This window comes from Pleurodeles waltl, chromosome 11 (genome assembly GCF_031143425.1).
Source record: "Pleurodeles waltl isolate 20211129_DDA chromosome 11, aPleWal1.hap1.20221129, whole genome shotgun sequence".
In the NCBI taxonomy this organism is placed as follows: Eukaryota; Metazoa; Chordata; class Amphibia; order Caudata; family Salamandridae; genus Pleurodeles; species Pleurodeles waltl.
In genome coordinates this window covers 77,535,838-77,560,663 of record NC_090450.1, presented here as the reverse complement: position 1 = coordinate 77,560,663, position 24,826 = coordinate 77,535,838, and the positions used below count along the sequence as shown (strand labels likewise).

At 45.3% G+C, this 24,826-nt stretch overlaps 1 protein-coding gene across 3 annotated transcripts in view; it reads right to left on the bottom strand.

Moving 5' to 3' along the window:
- ATP11B (ATPase phospholipid transporting 11B (putative)) overlaps positions 1-24,826 on the bottom strand; it is a 456,703-nt gene that overhangs the window by 288,828 nt on the left and 143,049 nt on the right. For all 3 annotated transcript variants that reach the window (XM_069213099.1, XM_069213101.1, XM_069213100.1), the window contains exon 9: positions 3,346-3,410. In XM_069213099.1, coding sequence (XP_069069200.1) covers positions 3,346-3,410 — 65 coding nt within the window. The remainder of the gene's footprint in view (positions 1-3,345; positions 3,411-24,826) is intronic.

Here is a 24,826-nt window from a genome sequence, read left to right as displayed (position 1 = left end):
TTTGTAAACTTGCCCATGACATGACAGTTTTTATGGCAACGTTCAATACAGGGCGAATGTCTTCCTGGACACCTAGGTAGACTGGTGCAAAGAATCCCAGAAAGCATGGGTACAGCTGAGACACTGGTGACTGACATTGATGGCCAAAGGGACAAACTGATGGAAAAAGATTCCCTTTATCTTAAGGTCTCCAACTCTTGGACTCCCTTTCCGGGGGGAAGGGCGCAAAAGTATTCAGATTTGTTCAACTGGTGGAACCCTACACCACTATGCTCTCAGGACAAGGGTGCAGAGACAAAAAAGTGGTATCACACAAAGAAGATCCGAAGCTACTCGCAATCTGGCGATTTACAGGGAGCCACTATAAGGAGAGGTGTCAAGACCACTGGCATCCAAGAGGTCAGCAAACCAGTTTTTTTGTGGTAGTGTTGGCAATTTCATCTCATACATCATAGTCATTATTGGAGCCTGTCCTGAACAAGCAATGTAGTGTATGTGACCTGCCCTGAGGATGTGGTTCGGATGGAGAAGATTGTGGTTCAATAAGTGCCAACTGAAGCCTCGATTGAAGTTGGACGGGTGCAGAGTCAGGGAGCACAATGGGTTGTCTCTCGTTCTCCAATGTTGATGGAGTCTGTATTAGTGTTGATGTTCAGGGAACCAGCCCAGACTCGGAGGCAAGGCCAGCAAGTGAAGCAGTGATGGTGTTTTTCTTTTTTTTTGGGGGGGGGGGGGGGGGGAAAGTTTACAACTTTTCATTTACACCCTTTGATATTAAAACAATTACTTGCAAAACAGAAATCTGTGTTCTTTTACTACGAAAATGAATAAGCAACTTCTTAAAGAGTTTCCTTTCCTAGCAGGACCGGATTATGCTATAAGGAAAAAAAATAAAATAACTTTCTTGAAATTCAAAACGTGTCGTCATCAGTCCATATTTACTGACTGTCCCTGACCATTTGAAGAGGCTCTTATTGCTGGCAGTTTGATTGGGTAACCCTGTTTTACCTAAAGGCAGAATCAAATATGCAGACTGTGAAATAAAGGGGACTTTTAACTTTGTCATGTATTATTTTAGTGTTTCAAGAACATGAAAATACAGAACAGCCTTCTTCATCCTTTGTATACACTAATTCATCTGAAATTGCTTCGACTATTGTAACTTAAACATCTACAGACGACTGAGTACTTTTGAGAATTTTGTCCTAATTTTTAATTTGAATTTTAATTGTATAATTTTGCTGTTTAAAGTGTGTTTGTTATTTAGAGGGATAAGGGGGTCATTACGACCCCGGCAGTCGGCCATAATGTGGCGGTAAGTATCACCAACAGGCTGGCGGTACTTACTGACACATTATGACAATGTACCACTCCGACCGCCAAAGCGGTAACAGCCGCCGGGCTGGAGATAGCTATCGCCACCCTGGCGGCCGCCATTGTCCCACCTGAGGGATTATGACCCGCTCACCGCCATGGTTTTCCTTCCCTGTCACTGATAGGGGTCTTGCACCCACTCAACCTCTCCAGATACCCCCCACCTCTCCAAACTCCTCCCATCCCTTCTACATCCACGAGCCCCCTTAACACACATACGTACACACACACACACACACTCATTCATCACTATACACCCATGCTTACATCCAATCGCAGACATCCGCACACACTTCCAAACATACACAAAGACACGCATTCACAGTTCACAACATACATGCACTCATACATGCATTCAACACTAAACATACACCCGCATACACGCACACACATACAGGCACCCCCCACCTCACACACACACAACACCCCCCTCCCCCGGAGACTAGACTTACCTGGATCCAGGGGGTCTTCCGGCAGAAGACGGGATAGGGCGCTTCTAAAGCCGGCAGAACACTGCCAGGCCGTATTTGTCATAATACGGCTGGCAGCGGTCTTCTGGCGTGGTGCTGCTGGTAGTTGCAGCGCCACCTTACCGCCATCATGGCCACAGCCAGATTTCCACCATTCTTGTGGCGGAAATCCATCTGTGGTCATAACCTGGCAGATGGCTGGTAGCTGCGACGGCGGTCTTTTGGCAGCTATCGACGCAGCGGTAGGCGGTTTTTACCACCATTCTTATAATGAGGGCCTAAGCCTCTTTAAAAAAAAAAAAAAAAAAAAAAGAGGTACTCCATAAATTCTTTCACAATTCCCAAAGCCATCACCTCAATCCAATCGAAGGTGTAAATATGTAAATATATGCAAGTGAATTTCCTACTTTTTGGAGAACCAATTTTACAGAAGGTTGACCTGTCAGCTGGTATTAGCTAGCCAAACAGTGCGTGACAGACCACAATTCCTTTGAAGAATGTCTAGAATTAAAGTATAAAGAGCAGTAACATGGAAAATATAGTATACCGCATTCAAATTCCCACTAAGAATTGAAGACGAGGGGCCTGCACAGCAACATTTAATGAAAGTAATATAGATTGCATGTACAACTTGTCACAAATTATCTGATCTAACGGTACACCCTTCCTACACTTGTGAAAACTAAGAACAGTTGAATCAACTGTCTGCACAAGTGTACATGAGTAAAAGTTTTAGAGCTTTTGTGAACCAATTGTAGTCCTCACTGATCCTTATTTGTGTATTAATTTTATCCATCTTCTTGCCATCTTATATTGTGAGTTTCAGAGCAGACTTAATATCAATGTGCACTGATACAATAAAATCCCACTCAATAAAACCTGTCCTATTTCAAATACCTTATGCAACTATAAAGTTAGCAAAGTGGGACAAATGCCTCCATCCTCCCTCAGAAGGGACTATAAAGCATCTCCAAAAGAATCAAAATTAGATTTCCTATTTAACAGTCATTCATGGTTTTCTATTGGCCTATTTTCCAAGGAATAACCAATAAACATTACATGTGTGCATTTCTTGTCTTGTGAGAGGGTGGAAAAATCAAGACTTAACTAGAAAATCACTTCTAACTTCAAGCGCTAGAACCTGAAAAATAGCTGATATTACTCACAAGGATATGCAACGGATTAAAATTCATTACAAAATCGTAGACCTAAATTACAAAAATTACAGACCCAACTATATTGAACAAAAGAATATGTATTTTCTTTCATTCTCCCCTCTTCATACTCTGGCTAGGTCTGCGGAGCGTGTTCTGACACAGGGCTGCTGGTTTTACTGCACTGGTAGTCCTCTTAAGGGTAAACACTTTTGACACAGTGCCATTAAAGAAGTATTTTTGTATTTCTAATATCATAACTGTCAGAATAATATCAATTATACTTTATTTAAGAAAGTTACTTAAGAAAAAACATTACAATGTCACTACAATGTTGCTATACTTACCAAAAATCTCTTTGGTGTTTTTTAATCTTGCTCCTCGAAGTAAAAGATTTTCTGGGCCAAGAGGTCTAAAATCAAAATTAATATTTTATTTACCTAATCTCTACAACAAATAACTTTTTTTCAAATGGCAAAATATTCCACAAAATGGAAATATTATCTTTTATGCTAGTCCAATTTTTGGTCTGAAACAAGCTGACAACACTATAAAAATATTCACAGCTTACGATATACATACATGATGCGGAATGTACACATAACCTTGTTATCGTTTGCAGACTATTCTTATTTTTTGGTCTCCGCAACCCACGTGAAGACAATCTCTTCCTGCTGGATACTTTAATTGTCAAAATTATTCCTGGTGACTAAATTGTAATAATTACTTAGATGAGAGCCAAATCCTACTTTTTACCTAGTAGAAATCCAGCAGTTTGAGGTGGCCTTAAGGTGACCTTACGCAGAGTAAGGAAACCAGATAATGACAAACATTTGACGAGATCCAGGTCTATGTCACATTTGGGCATGTGCAGCAAACTTCTCAGTTCCTAAACCGTAATGACCAGAAGCACAGTATTCCTAAGAAGAATCATTGTTAACAGATGGGTTCTGCAGCAATTAGCTAGAGTTCCATAAGAAACAACAGCATCTTACACCTGTTTCTAGTTAACACAATTCACAAGTCATGGGGAAAATAGAAAACTGGAAACAAAATGCCAATTGTAATGGCCAGAATATCAAGCAAGCATGTACTGAAATATTGAGGGTACAAACTGGCTATCAACCCTACAACTAGACTTCAGGGAGTATTTGCTGCACACACAGAGTTAAACAAGACAGATGTTATATACAGTTTGTCAATTGGCACATGTCTCTGAAAAGCATTTGAATTAATGGGCATATAGGTCTAACCTCAGTGGCAGATGGAGATAACTGGCCACTCAACAAAGGCCAAAAGAAGGCTTAGAAATTGGGCAGCCTGGTTCTACAAGCGGCCCCCTATCTACAAGCGAGTCAAGGTATTTCATATAGTTATGTCTTACCTATAGTAAACTTTCATGGCATTTTTGTTTTAGGTATCAAGTGTGTGCACAGGGACTAAGTAAAATATCTGTTGGTTGATTTGAACGTCAAGAATACAGATAGGGTGACAAGAGGATAGTTATAGCATTGTGAAACACCAGATGTAAGTACAAGGCAGAGAGTGAGGAAAAGTCATTTAGTGGGTAAAGGTGAAGAGAACTAAGCTGACAAATACAGAAATAATAACTGTAATGTTATCAGTTGCAACAACCCCAATTTGAGGTTAAACCAACAGGTTTCTAACACTTATTAAAGTTGACAAAATCCAAACACCAACTGACAAACAAAAACCTCCTCTGCCTGTCAACAAGTCAAATATTTGGCCCATGCTGTGCCAGCGTGTATTACATTTGTTAAAAATCTGTATTTTGTGGTAAAACTTTCCTTACTTTCTTAAGAGGTTAACCGGCTTGAAACTATCACAGAATGTATCTAGTGTTTCCCCTCCAATCACTGAAGCATCATTACAATACAGAAAACACAGCAGAACTTTTGCTACTGGGATGGATTTAATTCACTTGTTGTCTCAGTAACCCTACATGTACCAGACTGGTAATAGTACATAGAGGTCCAATTGAAATGTTTGCTTTGAAAGCAGCACCAATTGGAACGCTGGCTTTTCTTTCATATGTACAAGGTTCCAAAAGTACTAACCTAAGCACACACTAAATCTGTCCAAGCACTAAACTGCTAGTAAAAAGGATGTTAGTGTTAGCATGCAGATGCATCACAGCTTTGGAACTCTCATCCAGAAAACATGTAGCAGAACCATGTGACAATCTGCAATACCTTTGTAGGGATAACTTTTATAGTTTAAGCTTCACTTGTTCAGGTTTCAGTGAATACTTTATTCGGTTAAAATAACTAGAAAAGTGTACACAGCAAATGCATACAGGAATAAAATGTACATGCTAAAAAGGAAATAAGAGTGATGAAAAGCACTCATTATCTAAATATATATATCAAGATAAAGCAGAATGGATTGTTACATATCTAGAGTAAGAATAAGTTCTCAAATACGTAAAACAAAGTGCAAACATAGCAGGTGCAAAAGAACACAGGCATTATGCACGGGTAAAAACAGGAAGTAATGACGCCTTAAAAATGGCGAAATGACACCATAATACTAATAATACGTGGCAGCAAATTTAGAACATTAAAGTGCATTAGTGGGTCTAACAAAACTGTATGAATTGGAGTGACAACTTCTCTAGCGGCCACAAAGCAAAGGTACACCAAAACAAGATTATGGATGTACTGGCATCTTAGTTCTTATGATCCAGCTCCAGAGGAGGAATTCAGCTACACTGCAGACAATGGATTATTTAGTTTCAGCTCACAGCAGCCTTAGAGCCACGAGAGATTGTGCCTATCTCTAAACAGTTAGAATGCAGGCAATCTAGCGCTTCCTCTGGTGTTCATAGCCTGGGCAGAAGAATCTAAGATGAACTATAGTTTGGTATGCCTATAGGCAGACAGGGCACAGGAAGCTCCCAACTCCAGGGGCTTCCTACTTTAGATAGGATAGAGAGACAGTTGACTGGAAGGGTTCCATATCGTAATTCTGAAAACAACTGCCAGTATTTTTTATAAGGCCAGGAAATCAGAGGTAAGAGACCCCTGTCTCTTACCGCTGAAAACGTCCAACCCTTGGTTTCATGTTCAAAAAGCTTCCTTGACATGTTCCCTATTGAGAGATGTACGATACCCCATACAGTCCCAGGAGTGAGCCAATCCTAATTGAAATAGGATATCCTTGATGTTAAGTATCCATTTTATTTTGTTACTTTTGTCAAGAGCAACTATACTTAAAGTACTATACTAGTTTTCAAGTGTCCGGGTATACTTTAGTCACCACCAAAATAGGATGGGTCTTAATTTAGCCTTGAGTATGATAGATTTTATGCCCATATCCCAGTGCAGAGGATGCAAAGGGGAACTTCTGGGCTGGCTCAGCAATGTTCTTAAAACATTAGTTTCAACAGTTACCATATTTGTCAATTCTGAATGGCCCCACATCTCAGCCCCATAGAGCCCTTCCTACTGCCTTTGCGCTGTAGACATTTATAGCTGGAGAGATGCGTCTTACTTTGGTGGAATGCATGCTGGCAGTTTCATACTGCTTTTCTTGGCTTGGGAAGACCAGGACAAGTTTGTTGTTAACCTAATTCCCAAATAATCAAAATTGGATACCCTATCCAGGCTATATCCAACCAATCAGACAGAGCATTTAAATGACTCATGGGGGCTGATGGGTATAAGGGAAATGTAAGTTACCATGCTCTCATCTGTTTGTGGCATGCAGTGCTGTAGACTTATATGCTCTACATACTCATGTTGGTCCAGAGCTGTGGAAGTTGCTTTTCTTCGAAGAAGTTGTTCAAATCATGAGGTCAAGTGACGACTCCTCTCTGTGATAATGAGCATGGGTATCAATTACACTGATGGATTGTTTTCCTGCAGGTAGGTGAGAAAGGAGTTTAAAGTATGTGTAAGTAATGTGATGAGCATGCTAAATGTAATGAAACTGCAACGGCCAAAGGTCTCGGGAGGAAGTTGGGTGCATGTAAATCTACAGCACTACATGCCACGAACAGATGCTTACAGGGTAACATTCCGTTCAGTAGCATGTGTGGCTGTAGAGACACATGCTCTGCATAGATTGTAAAGCAGTTCCACGCCATAGAAGTGGTGGCTAACTACTGGTGTTGCAGTGGTTTGAAAAAGGGTATGTAGCACTGCCCGACCAACATTGGCTTGCTGGCAGCTAAAACATTCACACACAAATGTTTTGCAAAGGTGTGTTGTGTGGACCATGTAGCTGCCTTAAATCTCAGCTTTGGGGATGTTTCCTAAAAATGTTATTGTTGCTCCCTTTCTGCAAGTGGAGTGTGCTCTGGGAGGAACAGGTAAAGGTATTCTGGCCTCAAGATAGCAAGTTTGAATACATTTGACTATGCAAGATATGGGTATAGGGTTGCTTATGTGTAGTGATGAAAAGGCAACAGAGTTTAGACTTTCTTAAAGTTTAATTTCTATCAATGTAGAACATGAGTGCTCTTTTTACGTTAAAAAAAAAGAAATGCAACTCTCTGCCCATCTATCCCCAACGTAGCGGCAACAAAATTAATCAAGTAACTTTACCTCCACAATTTAAATATAACCCGACCAGCCATAAAACAGAGTACAACAATCATAAAACACAGTAATTGTGAGACCCAACAGGTGCATATCATGCTTTACATTTCCACAACACACTAATTGCATCATGGGTTCAGAATCTATGACATCCGCTCTATAAAGTGCTATACCAGTCGTTGCCTAAAAAACACAATTACCATACATTACCAAAAGATAACCTCGAGGGAGAAAACAAAGATTAACCGCGGTTTCTGTCAACTTTAAGATTCCGAATAAGAACCCACCCAACACTGCAGCAGCACCCAGATTTGTTCACCTTTATTACTGGATTTCATGCTCTTCTAAAACAAACCTTTCTAGATAAATTAATTCCAGCAAGCGTGATAGCCATTGTGAAAAAAAATCAGAGGGCCAGGATCCAGCCAGGCTGAAGCAATACAGAGCCGGAGCAGTGCCATAGCTATAAAAATAAAGGACTGAGAAGACCCGGGAACGAGCTCATTGTGAAGTCCCAGAAGTACTAGTTAGGGGGGTTAACATGATTAACAAGCTCTCAAAGAATTTAACCACTTACATTTAAGTATTTCAAGTTCAGGAAAGTAGCAAAAGATATGGATAAGTCAATTTCCGGAAGCTGACATGGCGGACAGCAAGTGCAGCCGACACCCAAGCTATCTTTGCTGATGTATAATAAAAATTAAATACAGTTTTATAAAGCTTGAAGACCGACAGAGCATAACACTGTTCAGCCAAGTTCGAGAAAACAACAATCTCAAGTACCTTGCTTCTATTGCCATTATTCCATCTCTTAATATCATCCCGAGTCAGAGGATTCAAAATACTGCTAATTTGACTAATCGAGCACTCCCTAACATTCCTGAGAAACTCAATCAGCTCTACTTGTGAGAATCAACTTGGGCCCCCAGCATACCCTATATAAAAAATCTCGAATTTGAATATACTTAAAGAAATCTCTATGTCTAATTATAAAAATATCCCTCAGCTCCTCAAAAGAAATTATCCCATCCCCGTCACAAACGTCTATTACAATCCTCAGTCCTCGGCTGCCCCAGGCTTTAACACAGTGATCACTAAAAATGCCAGGAAGCACGGGATTAGTTTGAAGCAGACTGTAATGGTTTAGTCACCCTAGCCCCAATTTCTTAGAGAGCAGTCCAGACCTTCCGGGATCCCGACTGTCTTAAAATAACTGGATTCAAACTGTCTCAAGAAATATCCACAAGCTGCTTACCCAATCAATAGCACATACATTGGGGTGATCTATATATTCAGCCCAATCCTCCTCACCGTGGTCCTCTACACCAAGGAGTGCATATATTGCCGAGCTGCGAACCAATAATATCATTTAAAATTTAGCACTGACCAGCTTCCCCTCTCCCTGGAAGTAATAAAAACTGCCCTTCTAGTCTTGCCATAAACCCAAATAAATCTACAAACGAGCTCGTTCTAGATCCTAAACCACGGCCTTCGAATCCCAGCACTACAGCCCGGAAAAAGTACAGACTTTTAAAATAGCATCTTAATATTGCACTGCATCATAATAGAAAGATGGAGATTCTCCAGTCTCCGTAATTCGGTCTTAGCCCTCTCTGTAGCTGGTACAAGGTCCCCCTCCACTACTTTATCTAAATCTGCAGTAACAGAGACAACCAGATATACAGCACTCTTAACCGGCAAATCTGTAAATTGACTGTGTGTGTTAATCAGGACCTGCCTCTTACTTTGGTTCAGCAGATACCCAGTATATTCCCCAAAGGCGGCTGCCTCTCTTTCCATCTCGACCAGCACCCCCCCCCCCGATCCTGCGCGATGATAGCAACATCATCTGCATATACGAGCACTTTTGTATCCCAGCCTTGAAAATGTATCACCAGAATACGTTCATTGGACTCGAATGTCCTAAGTAAAGGAACACTGCAGACGGCAAAAAGAAGTGGGGTGCATGGGCATCCCTATCCCTTTGGATCTGAATCAATCCAGAATGGCCACACATCAGCTGTACCCTAGCCATAGGCCTACAGGCCTACAGTACACTGCTCACACCGCATTGAATAAATCCCGCCAGATTCAAACCGGACTCATTCCCTGTCACAGATACCTATAGGAAACTATTATACTTTCTCCATGTCTAACAATATCAAAGCAATAGGGTCTCCAGAAGCAGATGCTGCATTGAAAAGAGTAATCACTCAGCGGATATGATCCTTCATCCCCCTTCCTGGAATACATGTATGTTGTCACAAGTAGAAAATCTTAAAAACAACTGTTAGAAATGGGGTCTTTGGTTGGCAGTCAGGTTACCTCCTGTCCAAGAAGGACCCTCACTCTAGTCAGGGTAAAAGAGAAGCACCCTCAGCTAACCCCTGCTTACCCCCTTGGTAGCTTGGCACGAGCGGTAGGCTTAACTTCAGAGTGCTAGGTGTAAAGTATTTGTACCAACACACACAGTAACTAAATGACACAACACAGGTTTAGAAAAATAGAGCATATTTATCTAAACAGAACAAGACCAAAACGCCAAAAATCCACAATACACAAGTCAAGTAATCAGTTAAAAAGTAGAAAGAGTCTTCATGTATTTTTAAACACACAGTAACGCTGTTAGCGTGAAAATGTACCTTGGGTGCGTCAAAAATAACCCCGCACGGGCGAGTGCGTCAAAAAGGGCTTGCAGTGAGTTGATTTCACTCACGAGCAAGACCTTGCGTCGTTTCTCCTTTCGTCGGGTTGGGGCACGTCATTTCTTCGTTCCGCAGGAAAGCGATGCGTCGATCCGGTCAGCACTCTCGGGTCCGGGCAGGCCTTGCGTTGTTTTTACACGCCCAGTGGGGTTTGCGTTGGAAATCAAGCCGCACAATGATCCAAAAACCACACAGCGCGGGTTGCGATCTCACCAGCCTCCGTCAGCGATGCTGCGTGTCATTTCTCCAGCTTTGTGCATTGATCCTTCGGTCGCATTGTAGGTGACCATCGATTTTCAGCCACGAAGTGAGCAGCACGCCAATTTTTCATCTGCAGATCAGTTGCGTCGATCTTTTCCCCGCACGGCGTTCTGTGCGTGGATTTCTTCCTCTTAGGCTGCCAGCTTCTCCATTCAGGGTCCCAGGAACTGGATGGGCACCACTTGGCAGAGTAGGAGTCTCTCCAGAGACCCCAGGTGCTGGCAGAGAGAAGTCTTTCCTGTCCCTGAGACTTCAAACAACAGGAGGCAAGCTCTAAATCAAACCCTTAGAGATCTTCACAAGATGGAAGGCACACAAAGTCCAGTCTTTGCCCTCTTACTCTGGCAGAAGCAGCAACTGCAGGATAGCTCCACAAAGCACAGTCACAGGCATGGCAGCTCTTCTTCCTCAGCTCTTCTCCAGGCAGAGGTTCCTCTTGGTTGCCAGAAGTGTTCTGAAGTCTGTGGTTTGGGTGTCCTTCTTATACCAATTTTCTCCTTTGAAGTAGGACTACTTCAAAGCAAAGTCTCTCTAGATTGTGAAATCCTGTTTTGGCCAGGCCAGGCCCCAGACACTCACAAGGGGGTTGGAGACTGCATTGTGTGAGGGCAGGCACAGCCCTTTCAGGTGTGTGTGACCACTCATCCCCTCCCTCCTAGCACAGATGGCTCATCAGGAAATGCAGAATACACCCCAGCTCCCTTTGTGTCACTGTCTAGTGTGTGGTGCAACCAGCCCAACTGTCAAAATGACCCAGACCGGGAATCCACAAACGGACAGTCTCACAGAAATGGTATAAGCAAGAAAATGCTCACTTTCTAAAAGTGGCATTTTCAAACACACAATCTTAAAATCAACTTTACTAAAAGATGTATTTTTAAATTGTGAGCTCAGAGACCCCAAACTCCACGTCCATCCACTCCCAAAGGGAATCTACATTTTAGTCATATTTAAAGGTAGGCCCCATGTTAACCTATGAGAGGAACAGGGCTTGCAACAGTGAAAAACAAATTTAGCAATATTTCACTGTTAGGACATATGAAACACATTACTATATGTCCCACCTTAACCATACACTGCACCCTGCCCTTGGGGCTACCTAGAGCCTACCCTAGGGGTGCCTTACATGTAAGAAAAGGGAAGGTTTAGGCCTGGCAAGTGGATACACTTGACAAGTCGAATTTACAGTTAAAAACTGCACACACAGACACTGCAGTGGCAGTTCTGAGACATGATTACAGAGCTACTTAAGTGGGTGGCACAACCAGTGCTGCAGGCCTACTAGCAGAATTTGATTTACAGGCCATGGGCACCTCTAGTGCTCTGTACTAGGGACTTACTAATAAATCAAACATGCAAATCATGGATAAACCAATTATGTACATATTTTGTAAAGGAGCACTTGCACTTTAGCACTGGTTAGCAGTGGTAAAGTGCCCAGAGTAACAAAAACAGCAAAATCAGAGTCCAGCACACAACAACCTGAAAAACAAAGGCAAAAAGTTAAGGGAGACCACGCCAAGGATGAAAAGTCTAACAACAACCAATACCCCTGCTGAAGACCACAATTCAGGTATGACTTTCACCGTTTGTAGAGCCAAAAAGAGACCAAGCAGGACTGGGTCAATTGCCTTATAAAAAAAAAAAAAAGAAAAAGAAACATTGCAGAAAGGAAAGTGAAGCCAGGATCTGGATCCTTCACCCTATATCACACATCGCACAGCCCATGGTCCCTCCCAAAAAGAATAGGGATTTAAAGACCCTTGGCTTCCTCCTGGTGTAAACCAAGGCCACACTGCCCTAAAGACACCTAAAAGATTAATTTTAAAGTCCCCACAATTTATGATTGGGGTTAGCAATAAGGATAGTTCCATAGTCAACCAATCAAAAAGAGCCAGGTTTTCTAACGTAGACCCATAAACTGAGCATAGAGTAAAGAAGCTTTGGTTACCTTCACATAATGTAATGGCCCAACATTCATATTTATCAGCAAGGCTACAACTAAAGCAGCCCAAGTTCTTTCATATCAAAATCACTACCCAACCCCCCCCGTGTCCTGGTGTTCTAGTGTTCTGGGTGGTACAAACTACCAATGAAAATCTTAAAGTATCTGGCAGATTTGTTTTTACCTGACCCCTCTATATGTGCAACTGCCAGCAGGATTTTGAGATCCAAGGCTACTTGACACCTTTTACCATTGTTGTTCAGCCCACATAAGTTAACTGTTTCTACACGGAGTTAAGCCATTTTAGGTAATCAGATTTATCTGTTTCCTGAGCAATTCTATTTACCACGCCTTGCCAGACTCAATAGAAGTAAAGCAGTAAACAAAAGATAGAAACCGGAAGGTAAACAACCACCTCCTTTTGTGTAGTGACCCTCTAAACCCCTCCAACATCCCCTCCACCCTCACCCCCACCCTATCGAACCCTCCCCATTCCCTTCAAAGATTCACCTCCCCCCACCACCACCACCCAAAAGCAGTCAAGACTTCTCCAGGTCTGAACGATGGCTCCCGAAATCAATTTCAGTGCCAACCCACTCCAGCCACCTAGCATCCCATCAAATCCTCCAAGTGCACCTAAGAAGAGATAATGCACATCAAAAACAAAGCAAAATAATACAATATACTTTAATTAATGAGTTACTATAGATCACTCCTTGTCCAAAAGCCATATCCCACTATCTTAATCAGAGAGAGAAAAATATACCTTGAAGTCTAGTCCAGATACAGGCCCCAACTTCTATATTGCACCCTTCCCCCTCCACTCTTTCTCATAAAGGACAGAAATTCAAAATATCCTACAACATCTTAAATAGATCCAGCCTGCCACCCAGTTGTTAATTCATCCAAGTACTCTCTAGTCTTGAGTTTGGAGGAAAATGAGCGAGAGTTGCCATGCAAGTATACCCTCAGTTGAGTAGGCTGATCAAAAAGACTAACCCCCCCCCCCCCCCCCCCCAAAAGATCCATCCAAGACATATGGAAGGGTGTTGATACCTTCATAGAACGAAGCTTTGATAAAACAGAGTCAAGAAGGTGGCCAGCTGAATGTGTAGGACCCACAAATAGTTGAGACAGCTGACATGCAGCAAGATCGTCTAAAAATTAGCAATATCACCATCCTGGGTGGCATGTAAATGAATATTAAGGTCACCCAAGATGTGAAAATTAGCTGAATTAAAGCTAAGTGAGGGTGTCAAATTGGTCAATGCCTTTCTAAAGGCTTTGAATGGGCGGGGCGGCGATAAATTAGAACCCCTGAAAGGGTAAAATTGCGATTCAAGACCATTTCTGGGATAGTGCCAAGGGTCAAGCGGCATGTGTAGTTCTCTATAGATCAACGCAATGCAACCACCTTTGCCATTGGCTCTATTAAAGTTCTTCAGGTGGTAACCAGGAGGAAGTGAGAGAACTGGTTCTGCCACGGAGTCCTGTGTCAACCAGGTCTCTATTAGGAACACACTATCAGGAGTGAGGTCTAAGATAAGGTCAAAGACCTCTGCGAGATGTATGACCAAAGAATAGCAGTTGAGACCAAAGAGTTTGTCTATCACCTCGGAAGGCAACTTAGTCAAGAACCCTGCAGAGTCATAAAAAGGAAGGTCCTAAAACAAAGAGGTGGCCCACCTTTGAGCACTTCATGGTGCGTTGCCCTTGGATAGTGGGTGTGGAAACCTGGAGGTAAAGTTTGGGCATTTTGCGTCTTCTCCTGTGGCGAAAAGGTCTATTTGAGGGAATCGCCACTTTTGGAAGTATGGCAGGAAAACTTGTGGGTTGAGTTCCCATTCATGGACTTGTTGCTGCATCCTGCTGAGCAGGTCTGTGAAGTCGCTGGCTGTTCCCGGAAGGTATTCCCCCAACAGGTGAATGTTGTGATGTAGAGCCCACTTCCAGATGGTCTGAGACAGTTGTGAAGACTGTTACTCCCCCTGTTTTTGTAGGTAATACATAGCTGTCGTACTGTCCATCCAGACTAGGCAACCTTGTGAGACAGGCGCTGTAGGAAAACTTTCAATGCTAGTGTAACAGCATGAAGCTCTATTTAGTAGATGTGGAGAGATTGATGTTTGGCATCCTAGAGACCCTATAGTCTGAGGTCTTTTAGGAGAGCACCCATCCTTTCTATGATGCATCTGTTGTGAGATTAATTTAGGAATCAGGGTCCAGAAAGGGCCGCCCTTTCAACAGGTTGTTGGTGTTCCACCACTGCAGAGAACAGTGCGTGTGGCGATCTATCAACACTAGATCCTCCAACTAACCCAGTGACTGAGACCACTGATGAGCTAGACATTCCTGTAGCAGATGAATATGTAACCTTGCATGAGGAACTATGGCAATGCAGGAAGCCATCATTCCTAGAAGAGGCATAACCGTCCTCAGTGTGAGGTTCTGGTTCATCTGAAACTGAGGCAATGTTGCTTGAAAATTTCGAATTTGAGTGGTATTGGGGTAGGTTAATTTTAACTGTGTGTTTAGGATTGGTCTCAAATATGGTTGAACCTGTAGAGGTTGCAGGTGAGATTTGAGGATGTTGATAGTGAACCCTGGGCTGTGGAGAAGATCTATTGTCATCTGGGTGTGTTGTTGGCACGGATAATGTGTGCTGGCTTTGATAAGCCAGTCGTCTATGTAAGGGAATACGTGGCCATTTTGTGTGCGGGGTGGGCTGTGACCACTGCTAGGCATTTGGTGAACACTTCCAGTGTGGTGGTCACCCCAAATGAAAACTCTGTACTGGTAATGCTTGCCCGCAATGACAAATCTTAAGTATTTGCGATGAGCTGGATGTATTGGTATGTGGAAGTAGGTAACTTTTAGGTCTAGTGTTGCCATAAAATTGTCCTGATGAGAAAGTGGAATATCATCCTGTGAGGTGACCATATGGAAGTGCTCTGATAAGATTCATTTGTTTCGAGGCATGGGATCTAAGATTGGCCTTAAAGACCTGCACTTTTTGGAGATTAGGAAGATTAGGGAATATACACCCGAGCCCTAATGTTAAATGAGAATGGGTTCTATGGGCCCCTTTGAGGGGAAGGACTTGAACTTCGTACTTGACTAGTGATTGATGTTCCTGCGTTAACCTGTAAGGGCGAGGTGGAAGGTTGGGCAGTGTGGCAATGAGCTCCAAACAATAGCCATGTTAGATAATGGCTAACACCCATTTGTCTGTTGTGATAGAATGCCATGTTGGGTAAAAAGAATTGCAGTCCGCCCCAACAGGTGTGTGGTTGGGGGGGGGGGGGGGGGGGGGGACAACAGAGTAGTCAATGCTTGGCAGAGGGCGTTGTTACACGAGGGGAGGCACCCCTACCTCTATCCTGGATGTTGTTGCCTCTGAATGAGTCATGGCAGTAGCCTTTGGAGTAGGAACTTTGTGGCTGCTTTTGTTGTGAGGTGGATGCCTTTGTAGAGGTGGATTTGTCGGCCCCACAGTAGGTTGGGTGACTAAAAGTCCCCCTAGGAGTAGGTGTGTGCAATGCTCCCATTGCTTTAGCAGTCTGTGTCCTCATTGATCTTTTCTGAAGTAGCGTCTACGGGCAGACCAAACAAATGCTCTTTGTTGAATGGCATGTTAAGAACAGCATGATGGACCTCTTGTTTGAAGCCAGAACACCTTAGCCAAGCGTATCACCTATGAAAATGCTTATGTTAGTTCCCTGTGCTGCTGTATCTAGAACGCAGAGAATAGAGGTGTTGGTGATAGTTTGCCCCACCGTTACCATTTTGTGACACCTTTTCTCTTCTGGGAGGTACTGAAGTAGCTCCTTCTCTTTGTCCCCATGAGCCCTATCACAGCACACTAGTAGAGCCTGTGAGTTGACAACACACCGATGGTTGGACCTGGTCTACAACCCTTCGCCCACCGTGTCTATACGCTTGCTTTTTCTCTCTGGGTGCGGGGTCACCAGTAACCTGGGGGTCAGCCCACTTGCGTGCAAAAGTGTCACTATGGAATCCACTGGTAGTTGCCCCCCTACCCCAATGAAAATAGGGTCAGATGAAGTTGGCTTATATTTTTTATCCACTCTAGGAATGATGACCGTGGCCCTAACAGGGTCTTTAAAGATGTCTTCCGCATGTCGCATCATACCAATTAACATGGGCAGATAAGTAGCTAGAGAGTCAAAGAGGAAGTCTTGTTCCAGTGGTTCCCTGTTTAGTTTTGCACTGCAAAAAAAGTTTGGTACGAGGTTGTGTTCTCAGGTGGGGAAGGGTGAGCTGGGTAAAGATCATTCCCTGTGCTGGGATCTGTGACATAGATGTCCAATAGGATGGGATCTCTTTGTGGCATCCCTAACTCACCAGTATCCGATTGTGGTGACACCTGAAGTTATATATCTAGGGGGTATTGTGGTGGAGATAACAGCTGAGGAGAATAAGGTGGTGGTGAAGGTAGTGGAGGGGGAGATGTGGAACGAAGAGGAAGAAAGGCAGGACTGGTGGCCTTGTCCATGGTTTTCTTCCTAAGGGAAAGGGGTAGATCCAGTGCTTCCTCAAAAGTCAATTTCCTCTTGAGTGATGGAGGAGAGGAGGGTGTAGCAAGCATATGGCCAGTCCCTCCCTGAATTTGGATTCTTCGCTGCCAAATGTCCAGCTACTCCAAAATAGGCTGAATAGGTCAGGTTGAAGCCAATGAAGACTTGGGGCCTCATTATGAACACGGCGGTCGAAACCGCCGTGTTCATGCCTGCGGTCTTACTACTGACCGCCAGCGGCCCTGGAACCCCGCCGGCCGCATAAAGAACATTCCTGTGGGCCGGCGGGCCGAAACATTGTTTCCGCATGCCAGCCCACAGGAATGCTTGGCCGTGACATTGACGGTGGCTCCACATGGAGCCACTGCCAATGCCTCTGTGCGGCGGGTGCAGCTGCACCCGTCACACAGATCACTGCCCGTAAATCGGGCAGTGCCCTTCGCGATGGGGCACTGCACAGGGGCCCCTGCACTGCCCATGCCAAGTGCATGGGCAGTGCAGGGGCCCCCCTGGGGTGCCCCTGTGCACCCCTTCCGCCAGCCTTTCCCTGTTGGGGAAAACCGTTAGGGAAAGGCTGGGGACTGCGGAATCATTATCCGAGGGGCAGCATCGCTGCCCTGTCGGATAATGATGCCGACCGCCACTAGGCTGCCTGGCGGTGAGTGAGGGCAGCCATAGGTGGCCCTCCAAGGGTTCATTATGTGGCGGTGTGGGCCGCCATGCCAGCTGGCGGGTTTTCCCTCCACCACCGGCATGGCGGCCCACACCGCCATGATCATAATGACCACCTTGGTCACTTTTGGCTCAGAGGGTTTTGGCTTCAAAGTGTGAGGTTTTGTCAGGGTCTAGGTCGAAAGAGTGGACTGCCGGGCTGGCACCAAAGAGAGTCAGCAACTAAGTGTGCTCTCTGTCCAAAGAGGTCGATGCTGAAGGCTCAGACTTTGTATGTCCTTTTGGCGCTGGGCCTGAAGGTGGGGCATCCAAACAGTTTTCCTGATTCCACTATGGCTGAGAAGCAGTGGTGGACCGATGACCTCTGAATGTGGGACTGCTGAATTAGAATAATTTTGATCAGCTTGTTTGAAAGGGCAGGGTCAGCAGTTGCAGTACTCACTTGTTGAGCGGACAGTAGTTTCTGCATCTCTAAGTCTACCTCGATGTCGGAGTCGAGAGAGAAGGCCTCCTCTTCTTTGATGGTTGGTTGCTCTTAAGCGTGTTCCTCGCCGAAGATGGCCGGAGTGTCGTCTGAGGCCCTTAGAGACATTTCGAGGTGACAAGCCCTGCAGTACTGGACCTGGTCGTCGACCAAAACCATTTACACGCATCACAGTCCGCTTCTTTGTGGTACGGAGAGAGACACAATTTGCACACAGAGTGTTGATCCTTGTGCGGGTATTTTGCATGACAATGTGGCCAGAACATAACAGGCAGGGGCACTCTGTTACCAGAAACCCCTTTTTAGAGGGACTTGTAATGATGTCAAAGGTAGGTGCCGAAGGGCTTTCAGTCGAACAAAGTTGAACTGGCAGAGTTTTTGAGGAGGCGCAGATATAGAAAAGGGCAAACAATAACAATACCATCAAAGTTAGATAAGAATCGAACTGAAGTGGAGTTGAAGCATGGAGCGAAGGCACATGTCCGAACCAGACGGCAGAGAGAAAACAAACTAACAATAGAGTCAATGCCCATGTGAATATCACTGAGAGAAGGAGTCACTCGACCTCATAACTCGAAAGACTTCTTTGAAGAAAAACAACTTGCACAACTTCAGACCCAACACTACATGGCAGGAGTATACAGAGCATGTGTATCTTCAGCCATACATGCCATCAAACATATAGTTTTTGTTCGGTTAATCTCCAGCCCCCGGGCATCACAAATGGCTGCAAAGCAATCCACTAGTACCTGCAGACCCACTGGGATTTTAGATACCAACAATATATCATATGCAGAAAGAAGCAGAGGGATCTTCTAGCCAGCAATACTAAGGGCATTATTATTACAAGTATCCAGTTGGTCTGCCACATCATTTACATAGAGAAAAAAAAAAAGAGTAGGGGCGAGGACACGCCTATCGTTCCCCTCTCTATACAATCTGTTAGTTTACCCTGAAGACCCCAGTAAATTTGTGCGCAGGTACCTTGATGTAAGCAGAGGAGTGTCAAGTAGGTCTAGAGGAACACAATTATGTTCCAATACCTCCCATAGTTTGCAACAAGGGACCAAATCAAATGAGTCCACAGCCACCACATATTAGTGCTGCTTCTGTAAGACTACTGTCTTCCAGTAGACTGCTAAACATCTGGACACCTGGTTGTCTGTAAGTAGTTTCCTAAAAGTAGCTTGCAGAAACAAGTTCTGTTCCCCTGTACACTGGTCTAATCTATTCAGAATCTGTTTACAAAACACCTTCCGAGTGGCTTCAATTAGGCTAATGGGTCTGCAGTTCATTGGAAGGTCTCTAGAGCCTTTTTGTTTTTTTACATAAATCAGAATAATTTCTGCAGCTTTCCAGCTACTTGGGATATCTGCTCCTGCTAGAATCGCATTTGTCACTTTAGTTATATTCTCAGGCAAAGAGGTCCCCAGTGTCCCGTTTGGGCATGCTTCTTCACCAGGAATAATGTTTTTAATGGCACATGTTTCCTTGAGCTCAATAGCCAAGGGGTTTTGGTTAGAATTTCCCCATGTCTGTTAACACCCTAGGGTCTGACTCTGCGACTAGCTTGGGTCATATAAATCAGAAAAGTGTTTGTGCTAGACATGTGGCTGGATACATTTTGCAAGATAATTCTTATCACTCTGTCCCTCGTTAACCACAATATGCCAAAAGTTCTTACAGTCTTTGGCAACTTCCTATACATCTATTCATAGCTGAGTGTCGAAGTCACAGTGCCTTTTGTCGGCATCAATTTATATTGTTTCTCCCAGTATAATTAATTTTTTGCACTCATACCGTCTGTTAAACCACGTCTTGGTTTCCTAACTGATGGACCCCCTGAATAATACTGGTGGAAGCATTCTTCCCCCAGGCGTCAGTCTGGATCTGGAGATTTTTCTTCGAGTAGTACCCTTGAGCACCGTTAGGTGGCAACAATCGACTCCACGTTTATCATTGTGGTCGCCAGATATGTTGTTGTGGGACATATACAGGTGCCACCTTGTTGTGCAGACGTCTGTTTCTTTTCACGACTTTCCATGCCAGAAGGGTAGAGGCATGGAGAACACAGACTCTGGTGCGCCAGAACTACGGCCCTGAAGGGGAAATCCCTGTCCCTAGAAATCAGTTTGCAGGGAGGATGGGTGGGTCGGTAAGGAATCTGAAACTAGAATGTCTCTACCAGATAAATAGTTACCAAAGGTAAGTAACTTGTTAATCTGACAGACTTCTAGTTGCAGATTCCTTAACCTAAAATAGATGCCCAAGCAATGCCATCCCCAGAGAGGGGACTGCAAACCAAGATCACACCAGGAAGCTCTACATGACCGAACGGGCAAAGTACGTGTCCATTCGGACCAGCCTGTCCAGGAAGTAGTGTTTTGTAAATGTGTGCATGAACACCCACGTTGCCACCTGGCAGATGACCAGAAATGGAACTCTGCGTGCTAATGCAATGACTGCAGCAGTTGCTTCGGTAGAATGAGTGAGCAAGCCCTCTGGGGGTTGCTTCTTAGCCAATGCATAGCACATCTGAATGCAGAAAATGACCCATCTAGAGATGGTTCTCTTCTGCACTGGCCGACCTTTTTCGCACCCACATAAACCACAAGGAGTTGACCATCCAACCGGAACTCTTTTGTATGATTAAGATAGAAGGCCAAATCTCTTTTTGGGTCAAGCAAGTGGAGTCTCTCCTCTTCCTTAGAAAGATGTTGGGGCATGTAAAAAGTAGCCAAGATGAGGGATTGGCCTACATGAAATGGCGTGACCACCTTATGCAAAAAAAGAACCCCTAATACGAAGCACCACCTTGTAAGGGTGGATAGAGATGTGAGGTGGCACCACCTTGTCAGTGTGGATAGAGAGGAGAGGTGGCATAGAAGAAAGAACCTGCAGCTCACTCACTCTGCAGGCAGAGGTAATAGCCAGCAGGAAGACTGTTTTCAGAATAAGCAGGCAAAGTGGACAGTTGTTTGGCGGCTCAAAGGGGTGCACATTAGATAGGTAAAAACTAAGTTCAAATCCTATTGGGGCATTATGCACGGTGAAGGAGTAAAGAAATGAGTAAGGCCCTTAAGAAACCACCCAACAATGGGAGATTTAAACAAGGAGGGTTGGTCAGGCAATCGGAGGAACGCCGAAATGGCAGACAAATAACCCTTCAGGATGCCCAGAGCAGGACTCTACTGGGCCAAAGAAAGAATAAATAAAAGATCTTTAGAAAAAGGAGCAGAGTGGGGGTCAACAGATTTGTCTGTACACAATGTCACAAATGTTTTCCATCTACAGGCGTATACCGTTTTGGTGGAGGGACTCCAGGCTCCCAAGATAACTTTTCGGACTTCAGGCAGAAGGTCAAAAGCTGTCAACTGCCACCGCTCAATCTCCACGCAAGAAGGCTGAGACTGCACAGGTTGGGGTGGAGAACCGACACCTGCTCCTATGAAAGAAGATCCTTGCGAAGGGGCAGTCTGATCAGAGGATCGATGTCCATGTTCCACAGCTCAGGATACCATACTCTTCGTGCTAAGTCCAGAGCCACAAGAATGACTTGGGCCCGGTTGTTCTTGAGCTATTTCAGAACTCTGGGCAGAAGTGGTATTGGCAGAAAGGAGGTCTGAGTTCCACTTGAGATAAAGGAGTCACTGAGCAAGAGCAGACTTGGAAACCCCAACATGCGAACAGCTGACACTGCTCGTTCACTGCAGAGGCACAGGGATCTAACAAAGGGTCTCCCCACTGCTGAAAGAAACCTTTCCCACCTCAGGATGGAGACACTGTTCGTGATCGACCAGGCACTGGCGGCTGAGTTTGCCCGCTTGGACGTTCAGAAAGCCAGCCAGATGTTAAACCACCAGGGATATGCCCTCATTTTCCAGCCATGTCCAGTGGTGGAGAGCCTCATGACAAAGGGTCCTCCAACCCACCTCATCCCACCCTGTTTGTTGCAGTACCACATGGTGGTGGTGTTGTCTGAACAACTGCACCACTTTCCCTTTGAGAGAGGGAAGGAATGCCTTCAATGCCAGGCTGATCACCCTGAGCTCCTAAAGGTTGATATGCAGCTCAGACTCCTCCAGAGACCTGACGCCTTTGAACTCCACCTTCCCATGTTGCCGCCCCATCCCAAGAGTGACTTATCTGTCACTTCATTTGCATCTGTTGGGGAAGGGAACTGCCTCTGACCCGACTGTGGTTTAAAAGCCACCACTGCACATCTTGCGCAGTTCCCTCCAAGATCTGGACCATGTCAGAGAGATTCCCCTGATGCTGCACCCACTGGAACTTCAGGTCCCACTGCAGAACCTGCATGTGTCATGTGTCACCAGCAAGATGCAGGAGGCCATGAGGCCCAGCAGCATAGCAGCCTCTGAGTCATTCTCACTGAAATCCACTACATAGCCTGAATATCCTGGACTCGCCGCTCGGAAGGATAGGCTCGGAACTTCACTGTGTCCAGAACAGCTCTGAAGAAAGGGAGCCTGTAGGAAAGACACTCTTTTTAGCATGGTTATCCCCACTTTTTCCCCTGTTGTCTGTGTGCTTAGACTGTATTCACTGGGATCCTGCTAACCAAGACCTCAGTGATGGTGCTCTCTCAGCTAAATTTGGTTGCCTTGGTACCCTTTAAATCCCACAAGTGGCATACTGGTGTACCCCTGTAAGTCCCTAATATATGGCACTTAGGTACCCAGGGTATTGGTACACCAGGGGTCCCCCATGGGCTGCAGCATGTATTATGCCTCCCATTGGAGCCCATGCAAACTGTGTTAGCAGGCCTGCTATTTGCAGCATGCATGAAAAGGTGCATGTATCCTTTCACTGCTTTTCACTACACAAGGTCACTGTAAGTCACTCCTATGGTAGACCCTTTCAGCCCTAAGGAGAGGGTGCAGGTCCCTGTGTGTGTGTGCACCCCTGCAAGAGTAAGATGCTCCTATGAACTCCAGTTCCAATTTCCTGGACTTTGTAAGTGCGGGGAAGCCATTTTAGCTATGCACTGGCCATAGGTCACTACTTACGGCCCAGCTACATAATGGTAACTCCGAACCTATGTTTGGTATCCAATATGTCGTAATCATACCCCAATACTGATGCCAGTAATGGTGGCATGATTCCATGCACTCTGGGGGCTCTTTAGAGGACCTCCCCCCAGTATTTCTCCTACCAGTCTTCCAGGGTATGCGAGCAGCCCACACTGCTGCAGCCCCTCAGACAAGATTCTGTCCTCCTGCTGCATGACCAGCTCAAGCAGGGAACAAGGGAAGGCAGAACAAACTTTCCTATGGGAGAGGGGTGCAACCTCCTCTCCCTTGGAAATCGGTGTTATAAGGCTGGGGAGGGGTAACTTCCCCATGCCACCGGCTTGCTTTGAAGGGCACATTTGGTGCTCTCCTTGCGTAATCCGGTTTTGACCAGTCCAAGGACCCCTGGTCCCTGCTCTGGCATGAAACTTCACAAGTGAAAGGGGAGAGACCACTCCCAGTCCATCACCACCCCTGAGGTAGTGCCCAGAGCTCCTACAGGAGGCCATATGATTCTGCCATCTTGAAATCAAGATGAGCAGAGGCCCCTGGCACCATATGACTGGTCTGGTTAGGCAGATAACATCAGGGACCCTCTCTGATGGGTGGTCACCTTGCAAAGTGACCAAGCCCCCTTTTGGGCTATTTAGGGACTCCCTTGCAGGTGGGTCCCCCGATTCGGCGTGCAAGACTCCACCAGGACTCTTCTGCAACAAACTCTTTTGCTCCTGGCCACCAGAACCACTGCTGGACTCCACAGGAATTGAACAAGACTGCAACACCGAGACAACCTCTCCTTGCAACATTGTTTCTGTGCCTCCTGTCAGCAACTTGCAATATTTCCATGGCTGTGCATCCTCTTGGGTCAGCAAGACTTCAGCTGCACCAGAGAAGCAAGAAGGAATCCTTGGAGTGAAGAAATCACTTCCCTGCACCTGCAAGCACCTAAGGCAACGACGTCTGGCTTCTGAGATCTGCTGTCCTCTGGACCTGAGAAGATTCTCCAACACAGGTGGTGGTTCTGAGGGTCTTCTGGGTCCTCTCTCTGCCTTCCGTCCAACATGGGAGAGGGTGAGCTCCTGCCTCTTCCTCCAGGTCAGAACCCCTGTGCATCGTGACTGTTGCAGCAACCAAGGCTTGTTGACTCCTGCTGCAAGGGATCTTCAGGCATCAAGTAACCCAGCCCCCAGCACTATCTCTGCAAGGACAGTCTCCTCTCTGCTGCTCCAGTAACATGGGACTCCTCAAGTATGCTGCCTGGGCCTCACTGCGACTTACTGTGCCTGCTTGCTCTCCGGTCTTCTTAGGGTGAGTCCCAACTCCCCTCCTAGGGGCCCCAGGACCATGCTGGTCCTCTTCAGCTCTGCAAATCTCCAACAACTCCAGTTGCTTTTGCTTGTGCCTCCTAACCACTGACCCGTCTGTAATCTGGCAATCACTGAGGGACAGCTCCTAGGTGACTTCAGGGACTCCTCTGCAGCTCCTGGACTCCGCAGAGGGACTTCATCCACCACCGTCGGCCCGGATCTTCACCCACAGAAGGGTGGCCAATGTCTCCTGTTCCACCTGTTCCTTCATCAGGAATACACCATTGGGTTCCACTGGCCTGGTCCTGTCCGTGCATTGTTCCA